Raw genomic sequence first — 12,595 nt, 5'->3', positions numbered from 1 at the left:
CAGCAATGATTGTAACCCATTCCAAACATGCAAGGAACAAGAAGTGTTCTACATGGATAGAATATGAGCAGGTACTCCAGTCTCACTGGCAGTCCCTGCCACCCTCCCCTGCCTTGCTTTGTGCTCATAGAATCATTGCAGTGCTGTGTCCTCTGTTGCTATTGTTTTAAGGGTCTGCTAGCTGGCACAAAATGTTTCACAGAGTCTCTACTCACGGCACTCTGCTGGTAGTCGTAAAGTTTTCCTTTTCTTTTTTTTTTTGCATTTGGCAAGAATGATATTTTGCTCGACATCGTCGACTTTGTTGGAATAAATTAAATTGCACTGGTCTTTGGCTTTGGTTTGGCAATTAACTTTCTTCTAATTATCCAAATTAATGTCTTCAGTAACTCAAATGGATCAGTTTGGTTTTTTCTTTAAGCGTCATTTGGAATGTGGAGTAATTATTAACACTAGTGCATACTTCAAGTCATTATTAATCTTTATTTTGTTTTGGGTGACTAGCTTTAGTAAAGTAAAATGACCATCATATCCTTTGCATATCACTCAATTATTCCTAACCGCCTAAATTTTGTCTGTTACAATAAAGTAAAATATATATATGCATATATATATGAATATACCTTTTACCTCTGATTGTACATGAACTACAGTTTCTTTCCTTTCTCGGTCAGTTCTTTTTTGCTCTCCGCAGTCCTGGTTCTCATTGTACATTGTGGTAATTTAGACCTTTATATTTCCGCTTTCACTTGATAGATAGATATGATGGTCTTTTAACAACCACCAACTTTGCATGAGCTAGTTCTTCACTTGATAAATGAGGGGGTGCCTAGTGGGTCTTTGATGATGGGTAAATGCTTCTGTTTATAGGCTAGCATCATTGGTATTGCACTTGCGTTAGCCACTTTGCAAAACAGACCCTTGAAATAACCACGGTACAGAGAGGGTGCTCTAGTAGTAATTGACAGGACATATTTTCCAGTCTTCAAAAATATGTGTCTTTTCTTCCAGACTACAGCTGTACATAAATAAACCTTTGATCTATGCACAATATTTTTATTCAAGAAAGTCATTGAATAAAATATTGTTTGTGACCCCCCTTTGCTTTTACCCTCTTTTTTTTTTTTGTTTCCCTGCTTTCTCTTTCTGATGGATTTTCACAGCAAAAAAGGGCAGAATGAAGGGCAAGTATTTTCTTGTTGCTCTATTTCTTTTTGTTTAGTACACTTGACATTTCCACTGATATTTCCATTCCTATTGGATACTATCCTCTGTGCTTCTCATTTGCTAGATTTTCCTCCATGATCACTCAGACCTTAGCGGCAAAAAAGGGGGAAAGAATATGCTTGTGTTTATATATGTAACCTATTTCACTTTCTGGTTTTTTCCTTAAACTTAAATACTTGTGTGTTTTTATCCTTCCACTTACTAATTCATACTAATATGAAGAATGCTATTAATTCACTAAAGACATTAATGGGTTTATTAAAAACATTTTCTTTATCATAATATTGGTAAAATATTTGGCATTTTAAATAAATACCTCTGGTGTAACATTGACAAATGTCACTTTTTAAAGGATATCTTAGTTATAGTAGGGTTAGTTAGTAAATGGGAAAATTATAGACCTAACATTGTCTTTGATATAACTGTTGTAATCCATGTTTTGAAATTAAAATTGATTTTATTACTGTAAAGTATTGGGGATCTTTATATTCACTCATGTGTTTCAGTTTAGGATGGAAATAGTCTACTTTTATTTTTCCGTGTAAGGTTATTTTTCGAATGCCTTCCTATTGACATCAAATCTCAGGGTGCATATTCCGCATTGTTTGTCTAACCCTATAACATTATCTTTGCAGATTCAGAAACACTGAAGCCGGATAATTTTGAAGAATCTGGCTATACATTCATAGCACCAAGGTAGGTTTTGTTTTCTTTTTTATAGGTCATTGTGGATATGTAGGCCTTCAAGAACAGGTCTGAGCTGGGGTCAAGACTGCTCTGGATTATGCCATGCCAAATTATGGAACCAAAGGAAACAATAACTTTAAAACTGAAAGAGAATGCTGTTCTTTCATTCATTTACTCATTCAGGTACTTAGCAGCTGCTGTGTGCTAAAGAATATGCTGACTTGGGGATACAGCGTTGAATAGGACAGATGGAGGTTTTGTTTTTGTTGGAACCAACAGTGTATCCAACAAAAACGAAGAGTTGTGAATTTGCATTTGTGACTATGTATACACATACAAACTCTCACTCACTTTCTCTCTCTCTCTCTACACACACACACACACACACTGAGATAGATATGCATAGATATGTACAGATATATACATATATGTATATATATATACAAGAATGTGTATGCCTCATAGAATGACTTAACATCATTGATTTTTTTAACACAAGTTTTTGGGAAAATATATTTTTATATAGTGAGATTTTCTCACATAATTTCTAAGATTAGCATTCTTTTTCCTCCTAACCAATTTTACTTCTCTCGCTTATAATCCCCCTTCCCTAGCTCTAATATACATCTTCATCTCTACCTCTATTTTCTTATAATTATTTGAAACTCCATTCAAGAATCCAAGATTATTCTTTATTTCTATTTCTTTCCTTAGTTTTTGACTCCCACTCTCCATCAGACACATGTAATAATACAAATCAACAGAATTCCTATTATCCTAGTCTACTGAATAAAACAGATTCAGAAGCTTGTAGTATCCAATTCTCACAATTTTTCCTTCTTAAAGAAATTGCTCTAAGAAGGCTCTTAAAAATTGGTCTCAGTTATTCTTTCTTTTTATTTCTGCATAAGACTATCTGAATTTTTGGTTCTTGTTGAAAGCAAGGAATATATATAACTTTTTGAGAAGTCTCTGTTAACAAAGCATATTTCTGGCTTTGTGAGTGACTCTGCCCTCTAGCAGTTTTCCTGCTTGAATTGCCTTCAGTCTTGGACACCGCTGATCCCACCCTTTGACGTTCTGCCTCCTCTTGCTTAATGACATGCTTCTCTGGTTTTCTTCCTCCCTCCCTGGCTGCATATTCAGTCTCTTTCATGAGCTTCCCTTCTTGTGCACATCACTCATATGAAGCTGCTGGCCTGGGCTCTCTTATCTTCCTATTTTGAGTCTACAGACATACCACAGACGTCCACTATTCCGTGTCTACAGTTTGGGGTGATGGCTCCCAAATCTGCAGGATGTTGATAACATCTAGAAACAAACTAGACATACTATGTGGTTTATTGACCTTACATTATAATATAAGATCAAACAGTCTATCTATTTCCAGACTTTATGCCTACCCTACATATTTTAATATGAGACTTCATGTTTATGGAGCCTAATAGGAATCTCTCTTCAAGGTGCTTCAAATTCATGGTCTCCTGAACATTTGTCCTCTTTGGAAAACTCTTCTTTCTGTGTTCCCTCAGTGACAAAAATACTGTCCTCCCCAAATACCCAGTCTTGAAACCTGACAGATGTCTTTGCTCCCTTTCCTTTATATGTAACTTCTGGTCGATCAACAAGTCTTGCCACATAGAGTTTATCTTATGAGTATCAAGTATGTCTGTCAAACTCTGCTGCCTTTGTTCTAGTTCAGACTAGTGCCTTCCTCACTTAAACTACTAAGGCTGCCTCCTAATTGATCTCCCTGCCTGCAGTATTTCTCCCTTACTTCCAATTTCTGTCTCCTTTCTGTAAGCAGAGGGAGATTCTAAACTTTCAATAACATTACGTTTCTCATCTGTTAAATACTAACCAGTGGCTTAGTATTATCCTCATGATAATCGATACTGTATAGGATAGCTTTCACATGTTCTGTCACTAGGTCCCAGTTTACCCGTGTGGTCCCCTATACTCTAAATCAGGGGCTGACAAACTACAGCCTGCAGTTTTACGTATAAAACTTTATACGTAAAGTTTTATTAGAACGCAGCCACAGGCATATGTTGATGTATTGCCTGTGGCTGCTTTCACTACAAAAGCAGAGCCGAGAGGTTGTGGCCTAGACCTTTTAGCCCATAGAGCCTGAATCATTTACTCTCTTGTCCTTTAAGAAACAGTCTGCCAACCTCTGCTTTAAAGTCTAGCCACACTAAACTTTTCTTATTTCCTAAAATGCATTGTTTTCTCCTCCTTACTGCTTTTCATCCACTAATTTTCTTTTCTATTTTGGATTGAACATACACACCTCCAGTCCTTCCCAAACTCCAACTTCAAAGCTCCTTGATCTGGGAATTTCTTTCCCATCATCACTGGGTTAGACATCCTTGCTGACTGCTTCATAGAATCCTGTATTTCCCGTACTAGAGTACTGGCCACACTTCATTTTATTTTCTCCAACAGAGACATGATGGCATCTATTTGACTTACCATTCAATACTCAATATCAAATCCACTGACTGGCACACAGTGGGGGCCTCATAAATAGTTGACGACTGGCGAATCTATAAATGTATGAAAAGTATTTTAAAAATCATATTATTAATTATAATACCTGAAATCTTACTAGCAATTTTTTGATACAAGTAACTTTGGGCCACTGCTAAAACTAGTTTTAGCTGGGAAGCAGAATATTAATGTAGCACAGGGGTGAGAAGAGGTTGAGATACTGGCTGCCCTGTATTGATGAGACCCTCCCTCCGAGCATGGTAAACGTCCAGGAATTCCCAGAGAAGATAAATATATCTCTCAATCTCAATTCCCAATTCACAGACAGTGGATTTTGTTATAGTTCAGCAAGCGTTAGCATATGGATCGTTTCTGTGGCCTGTCACGTTCAATATCAATATGACTGGCTGGAAGACTGGAATTCACCTGTGTGTTCGGGGAAGGAGCAAATAGCAGAGAAGGGAAGAAATGTTGTACCTTGTGGGAGAAACAATGAGTGTTCACCCCAGTTAACATGTGTTAAGCCTTTTACATGTATGATTTACATGTATGATTTGATTATATTTACCCCTCAAAAGAGCTCTGTAATAAATTAGTGTTATATATTATCCTATTTCACAGATTCGGAAACAGTTTTAGAGATGTTAAATAATACAGGATTTGAATCCGTTTCCTTGCTACTCTAAGGTATAAATATCTACACTGAATATTCAGATACTTAGTCAGGGAATCTCAAAAGAATGTCCACTACAGCTGAGTAAAATATTTTTGTAGGGAACATTTCCTGGAAACGTGAGGATTGGATGTGTATTCAAAGATTTGTGGAAAGTAAACTGATAGAAAATTAGGATAAAGAAAAAATTGGTGAGAAAAGGGAGACATTTATGTAGTATAGAACACCCGGCATATGTTTTTGTCACTGTTGTTAATGGGAAACAGTGAAGCAAACTCTAAAGGAAGACTTTCAGGATCTGTTTGCCAGATTTTCATGGTCATAGCTGTGTTACTCGGATTCTCTGCATCTTAGTTTCTTTACTTGCAAAATGGTGCTAACAATAATACCTACCTCGTACAGTTTTTATAAGCTTTAAGTGAGATAATATTGCATGCAGAATATTTAGCATAGCTCTTGGTGTGACATGAGCTCTAAATAAATATTAGTTATTATTATTGATGGTTATAGTAAGAGGTCAGAGGAGGAGGGATAGTTATTTAATAAAGGATGTTATGGGAATTCCCTGGCGGTCCAGTGGTTAGGACTTGGCGCACTACCACGGGCCCGGGTTCAATCCCTTGTTGGGGAACTAAGATCCCGCAAGGCATGTGGTGTGGCCAATAATAATAATAATAAAGGATGTTAAAAAGCAGTTATTTTAAAATAATTTGAAGAAAGCTCATGAATTTTAAAGGTAGAACCATTTTTGTTAATTCTTGAATAATTAAACTCATTGATCCTAATTAGTACTCGGGTTTTGCAATTTCCTTAAATTTTGAAAACTACTGGAAAGGAAAGCATGGAGAATACAAATGTGTGGAGCATTATTCCTATCTTTAAGAGAATTACAGTCATAGGGATGAAAGTCTACAACATGGATTAATTTTTCTATCTTTCTTGGATAATCAGAAATGAGAAAGCACTTCAAAGATAAGTTAGAATAAGAAAGAAAAGTATGTGATCACCAGTAATTCAATGCTAATTTGAGATGTATGACCTATGTAAGTTCGTGGAATAGAATGAGAACAAACTGACTTTCAGTATTCTAGAAATAAATAATTTGCCAAATTTCTAATACCAAACATCTTTTAGTTTACAGCCATTTAAGTTACAAATCCCATTTTGGTCAGAAACACAAAGTGACCAAAAAAGATTATATAGCTTTGAGGCCCTGAAGGTATTTTCAGCAAATCGAAATTGAATTTGTTCCTTTAAAGTCATCCAGAGGTTTCTCCACCTTGCTACTTTAATCTTTTTTAGGGGGAAAAAAAAAAAATTCCAGAAAAGTAATGCTCAATATGTGTAAAATTGATCTCTTTTAGAAAAACACTGCCTCATAGAAAGTTTATCAGCAAAGTCTATCCCACACGTCCTGAGGGAACTCAGCAGTTGTGCTAACCACAGTTATTGCCTGTCATGCACTTTCCTGGGGTGGTTCCTTTGGGAGAGATCTTAAGAAATGCTGATTATCTCCAGTTGTCAAGATCCCAGGCCTATGCTGAACAATCATTAGGCTAACAGGCAACCGATGTTGATTCTGTCTGTCTAGACATACATTCGCATCCCAAATATTTCAGTCAGGCTCTTGCTACTTACTACCTAGTGCACAGGCACCCTGGTCTGCCTGGTGGGTAACTTTCTGTTGTCCCGGCTCATTCTTATTACAGGAGAACTCATTCCCTGACACAACATTCAGCGTTGTGTTTTCTCACGTCGCAGTTGTTTAAATTCTTTCACTTCTGCTCACATCCTGATTCAACAACTCTCTTTAATGGTAGTTTCAGCACTTTCACTGCTTTTGCCATTACGATACACCAAAAGGTCAATAATATCTTTAGACTCCTTCAGAGTTGGGCACAACCGAGCCAACAAGGATCAAAACAAAAACAAAACAAAACATGATGATATTGTCTAAACTAACTGCCCACAACACTGACAGCCTTCTATTGGTAGAGGTCAAAGCTGCTTTTGGCCTGAAGCTTTGTGACTATAAAAGCTCACAGAGTGAAAGTTCAAAGCACAGTGTAGGTTATGTTAAAACACTAATTAGGGATCTGAAGACTTGGCTTCCCCTCAGGGCTTGACCACTTGCTAGTTAGGTGCCTTTGGGTAAATCTTTTTACATCTTTGAATCTCAGTTTCCTCACTATTAAAATATTAAATTACCTTCTGATAAAGTTATTTTTAGAACTAAATGATTAAAAGATAATTTTAGAAATGCCTTCTAGATAATAACATGGAATTTTTAAATTCCATGTTTTATTAATGATTTTATTAATAATTATTTCATTTAGTCCTTCTAAAACATTCTATTTAATCCTTTTAAAACCTTCCCATCAGCTTCTAATTCTGTGCCATCCTAGTTCAGTGTATTGGCCTTTTGACTTCCAGGCTAGTGTTGTTTCCAAAAAAGCATAGCATTGTGGGAAGAAGTCAACTTTAGCTCTGTCAATAGTTTAATGGGTATTATGAAAACTTTTTAAACCTTGTCTCTAAACAAAAATTTTCCATGAACCGAGAAGTCTTGTTTTGGAAGTTCTGACATTCTATTCCTCTCTGCAGCTTTGTATTTAGATAATGGCCTTGCATCTGAAAATATTTACTTTTTGATTGCATTTTTGTCTTGAATATTTGATTATCCAGTCTGTTAGTTGTATTAACCTAGTTATTATAATTGCAATCTTCTTATAATATTTATGTTGCCTTACATTTATTCTTAATTTCCAAAACACTTAGGACAGCAGTTCTCAAAGTATAGAACCCTGTGGGTTCCAAAGTCTCTTTCAGAGAATCTGCAAGGACAAAGCTATTTTCCTAACAATGTTAAATGGCATTTGTGTTTTTCATCATATTGACATTTGCAGTGACAGTACAAAAGCAATGGTGAGCTGATACCTTATCAGGAATCAAGACAGTGGTACTAAAGACCACTGGTAGCCACTGTAATCTTCATTGCCAGGCACCCACATTGGGGAAAAAGCCAGTGTCACTTTAAAATATCCTTGATTAAAGCAGTAAGAATTATTAATTTTATTGAGGTTTACCCGTGAGTATGTCTTTTAATACTGTGTAAAAAAAAAAAAAAAAGGAAGTTTTACTGCATACCAGAGTAACTTGGCTATCTCCAAAAATTGTGTGAATTGAGAGCTAAAATAGGAGCTTCTTGCTTTTTTTCCATGAGATATCACTTTACTAGAAAGAATGAATGACAGAGGAGCTGTGGTTATTCAGACTTGGGTATTTGGCAGACATTTTCTCAAAAATCAATTAAATGAGCCTTTTACTTTGAAGAAAACAACTGAAAGTATTTGTTCCCAATGACAAAACCTGAACTTCAAACAAAAATTAGAATTTTAGGAAAGTTACATATTCATTACTGTAAGCATGACAGCTTCCCAATAGTTATAGACCTATCTGGTGAGATCAGTGATGTTATTAATGAATGTGAATTTTCATTATTGTGTAATAAAATATGTTACCGTTTGGAACATCTGCATTATTCATATCTTCCAAATAACCAATTTATGATGTGATAAAAATCATGATGGGTAAAAGATTCATTCAAAATGTAAGATGGTGCATTGAATTTTAATATAACAGAGTACAAAATGTTCATTGGTATTGTTTCAGAGTCCATATCACAAATTACGAATCAAGAAATTGCAAATAATCAAGTTTTAGTGTGTTACTCAAGAAAAAAGAACACCCACAATTATCTGAAAAGATGATTAAAATAATTCTCCTTTCCAACTGATGATCTGCGTGAGCACTTACTTTTTTCATGTGCCAAAACAATCTTGCAGTCAACTGAATGCAGAGACATTATTGTATTCTCTTAAGTCAGTAATTACAGATATGTGCAAATAGCTAAATCAATGCCACTTTATTTTACTCAATTTTTTTAAAATAGTAATTTCTCAAAAAAAGTTAACATAATGGGTTTATTGTAGATATTTGATAAATAGATATCTTTAAATTTCTCAGTCTTAATTTCTATATGTAAATTGCTAACCTACAGCATAAAATGACAATAGTACAGTAGGAGTAACAGAAGCCAACACTTATTGGGCACCTTCTGTCCAGAGTTCAAATGGTTAATGTATATTAATATATAATATATAATCCTGACCACTTGATGTTAAAGTGTTATTCCATTATAGGGATGAGGAAATGGAGATAACCAGAATTCAACAGCTTGCAAAGTCACACAGCTAGTAAAAAGTTTAAAAATTAAATGTTTTCACTACCTATGCTTACTGTGTACATTTTTGTAAAGTTGTGATTTTAACACCTAATATCCTAAAATATTTTTTTTCAGAGATTACTGCAATGATCTTAAAATATCAGATAATAACACCGAATTTCTTTTAAATTTTAATGAGCTTATCGATAGAAAAACTCCGAACAACCCATCATGTAAGTATGCATTAATTTGCAATAATTGCTTCACTGTGGTTATATCCAAAGTAGTCAAATCGTGATTCAGTTTAGTTTGTTGGTATGCTGGTTTATTTATTTACTTTTTGAAGTTTTAATGGTAACAATTTGACCCTTATTTTTTTTATATATTACAGAAATTTCATTCTGTTATTAAGTAAAATCCAATGTTCAAAGCCAGGTATTCAATACTTGCAAATGGTTAGATGTAAATAGTATATGCTTACCTTGTCCCTCTCAAATTTGGGAAATTTAATTTGGAATGATCTTTTGAAGATTCTTTATTGCATTGTTCTTTCCTCTATGCAGAGGAAAACACATTTTAATCAAGTTATTTATATCCTCCAATTTATATAATGAGTTTTAACATGGATAGCATAAAAACAACAAATAGAGACATAACAATGGGGTTTTATCTTGATCACAGTTAACTTTAATCTTAAAAAATATGCATCGATAATGTCCCATTTTATGAAGTAAATCAAGTTAGAATGGATACGTTTTAGTAGTTAGTTTTTAACAATTTTATTTGTCTTTCAGAGAAATTTGCATCATTTATACTCTGAAACCTCATAGAGATTTATGGATTCTGGGCTCTTAAAACATTTAAAAATCTTAACTGTTTTTTCTTCCTAAAATTACCCTATGTATTAAAAAGTACTATCAGGAGAAAAGGCAGTAGTATACTTAGGAAATAAGAGAGAAAAACCAACTGCCTGGCCAAAATTACCTTAGTAAATATAACTTGAAGATAAAAGTACACATAAATGACTTGTTTGTTCTCTTTCTCCTCTTCCATCTTCTCCCTTCTCCTCTCCCTCGTCCTTCTTCTCTCTTTTTCTTTTCTTCTTAAAAGTTATTTCTCCTGCTATCAGGAAGGGTTAAATAAAGCATTTCCTCAGTTATAAAAAAAGAAAATCCCTTCTTAAAGCTGTCTCTCAAGCTTATATTTATCTCGTAAGAAATAACTACTGAGCACCTCTAAGACGAGTTAGCCAGTTGCTTGAAAGAGCCGCTCTGGAAACCTGTCACGGGTGGGTGAAGTCTGCATTGATCATGCCTGAACACGCGTGATTTCAAAACTTTCTGCTCAGTGTGAGCTCATTCTGCGCAGAAACTTTACAGTGTTATTATTTATTTCCAAAAGAGAATTGAAATAATAAGATTATTGAATACTCCTTTAATTGGATGTCTCGTCCCAGAGAAGTATAAATGTTTAAACAAAATACTTTTAGTAAAATAGCGCTAATATCCATAGTGTTATTTATGTTCTTCAGTCTCTTCCTTCATTTCAGTTAACTTTTTTCTGCCTCCCCTATAATTCTATGGGAAATGTTTGAGATGATTATATAAAAAATTGAGAACTTACTAGATGTTTTATTATAAAAGAGTTAATAGCTATGAAATAATCTCTATTTTCCTCTGACAGTGTTATAGATTTTTCTCAATCATACTTTACCTCATGTTATCAATATTCTGTAAAACCAACTCTAAAAGTAGATATCAGTGACTGAAATGTAACTGACCTAAATGGTTTTTTTTAAAAGAGGTACAGTCAAGTTTAACTTTGCTTTATAAAAGTACTTAATCCATCAGTAAAATTACAATTCTCACCTATTGTTGAAGTTAATTTATTAACCTACCTAAATGTGAATGCTGTAGGGTGGTTGTCTTCTTCATATTCTTCTTTATTTTTGAATTAAAGTAAAAATGAAAAGTGTATATGTATAAAACGGTAAAGCTTAATACTAATAATCTATTTATTGCATGTAAGCAGCTGCAGGAGACAGATTTCAAGATTGATTTTAGGCTTAGAGCATAATGAAAATATGAATCAAACTATGAAATTACTTGTAACATTGATTTATATTACAGATTAAGATAATGGTCTCTTTTGTTTTACCTAAAAGGATTTAAGAATTAAAAGGATTTAAGAATTAAAAGGATTTAAGAATTAAAATATATCACTCACTTTCCAAAGGGATTATTTTTTATAGTGATTGTTTCTAAAATAGTGTAATAAAAGTTCCTAGAATGAATTGAAGTCTAAAATATGGATTAAATTGATCCTTTAATCTTGAGTGAAAGATACATTGAGGTAAAATAATTAAAAGGAACTAAAATGTTTTCTAGCCTATGCCACCCCCAACTCTTGTGGTAATACAATATTAAGTAACACCATATATTCCATATCTGAATAAAATGAAATCAGAAGTGTGAAGTTTCAGTCGGTACGTGTAGGTTATTTCAGAGCTTTATGGGCTTAGAGCAGAGGAGCCAAGAGAAAGGGAAGACGGCAACATTTTTTGTTTAAGAGAGTGTATTCATTGACCCTTGGTCCTCGTCATCTTTTCCCTCCATTACCTTCAAACCTGGGCTAATACTCTCTTCAGTTACTCCAGAAGTGACAGCCTGAAGCCTGTGCTCTTTCATCAGTACCAACAGATTCCAAAAGCCGGTCTTGGAGCAGTGCTGGTCTGTGATAAGTTATTCTGTTCCTTGGCCCCAAAACAGAAAACAAAAAAACAAACAAAGAAAACCCTATATGTATTATATAGTTTTATACTTAGGCATAAAATTGTCTGTGAAATTATGATACTTTGGAATCCTTATCCTTTTGATAGCATTTACAAAATAATTTGCCTCATTTAGAATTGGTTTTTCCACTTCTAATTTTGTCCATATCCTGAAAAATGGAAGAGGAACAATATAAAAAATGTAGAAAATTAATAAGGTTACCATTTTTAAATTCATAGAAATATTATCCACTCTAAATTGCATCTGGAAATAGAAAATGTTTGTTTCATTACTATCCTAATTAAACTATGTGGGTGTAATTGAGGCTCTCCTTCTTCCGTGTTAGGCAATACGGACTTGATTAATAGAGTCTTGCTGGATGCAGGCTTTACAAATGAACTTGTCCAAAATTACTGGAGTAAGCAGAAAAACATGTAAGTGTTTGTTCTTATTAATAAAAGATATATATTCTGTATTTCGGTTTAGCTTCTCTTGGGGAAATTTTTGGAAAATAGGTCT

The 12,595-nt window shown here is 34.2% G+C and overlaps 1 protein-coding gene across 10 annotated transcripts in view; it reads left to right on the top strand.

Moving 5' to 3' along the window:
- CACNA2D1 (calcium voltage-gated channel auxiliary subunit alpha2delta 1) overlaps nucleotides 1-12,595 on the top strand; it is a 503,964-nt gene that overhangs the window by 457,099 nt on the left and 34,270 nt on the right. For 6 of the 10 annotated variants that reach the window (XM_082473442.1, XM_082473441.1, XM_082473438.1 and 3 more), the window contains 4 exons: nucleotides 1,164-1,184; nucleotides 1,863-1,923; nucleotides 9,441-9,538; nucleotides 12,423-12,510. In XM_082473442.1, coding sequence (XP_082329568.1) covers nucleotides 1,164-1,184; nucleotides 1,863-1,923; nucleotides 9,441-9,538; nucleotides 12,423-12,510 — 268 coding nt within the window. The remainder of the gene's footprint in view (nucleotides 1-1,163; nucleotides 1,185-1,862; nucleotides 1,924-9,440; nucleotides 9,539-12,422; nucleotides 12,511-12,595) is intronic. The other 4 variants (XM_082473444.1, XM_082473443.1, XM_082473440.1 and 1 more) reach the window with 1 other exon arrangement.

This window comes from Balaenoptera physalus, assembly GCF_965194825.1.
Source record: "Balaenoptera physalus genome assembly, chromosome: 8".
Classification (NCBI taxonomy): Eukaryota; Metazoa; Chordata; class Mammalia; order Artiodactyla; family Balaenopteridae; genus Balaenoptera; species Balaenoptera physalus.
The sequence above is the reverse complement of the archived record's forward strand: the minus strand, read 5'-3'. Positions and strand labels throughout refer to the sequence as shown.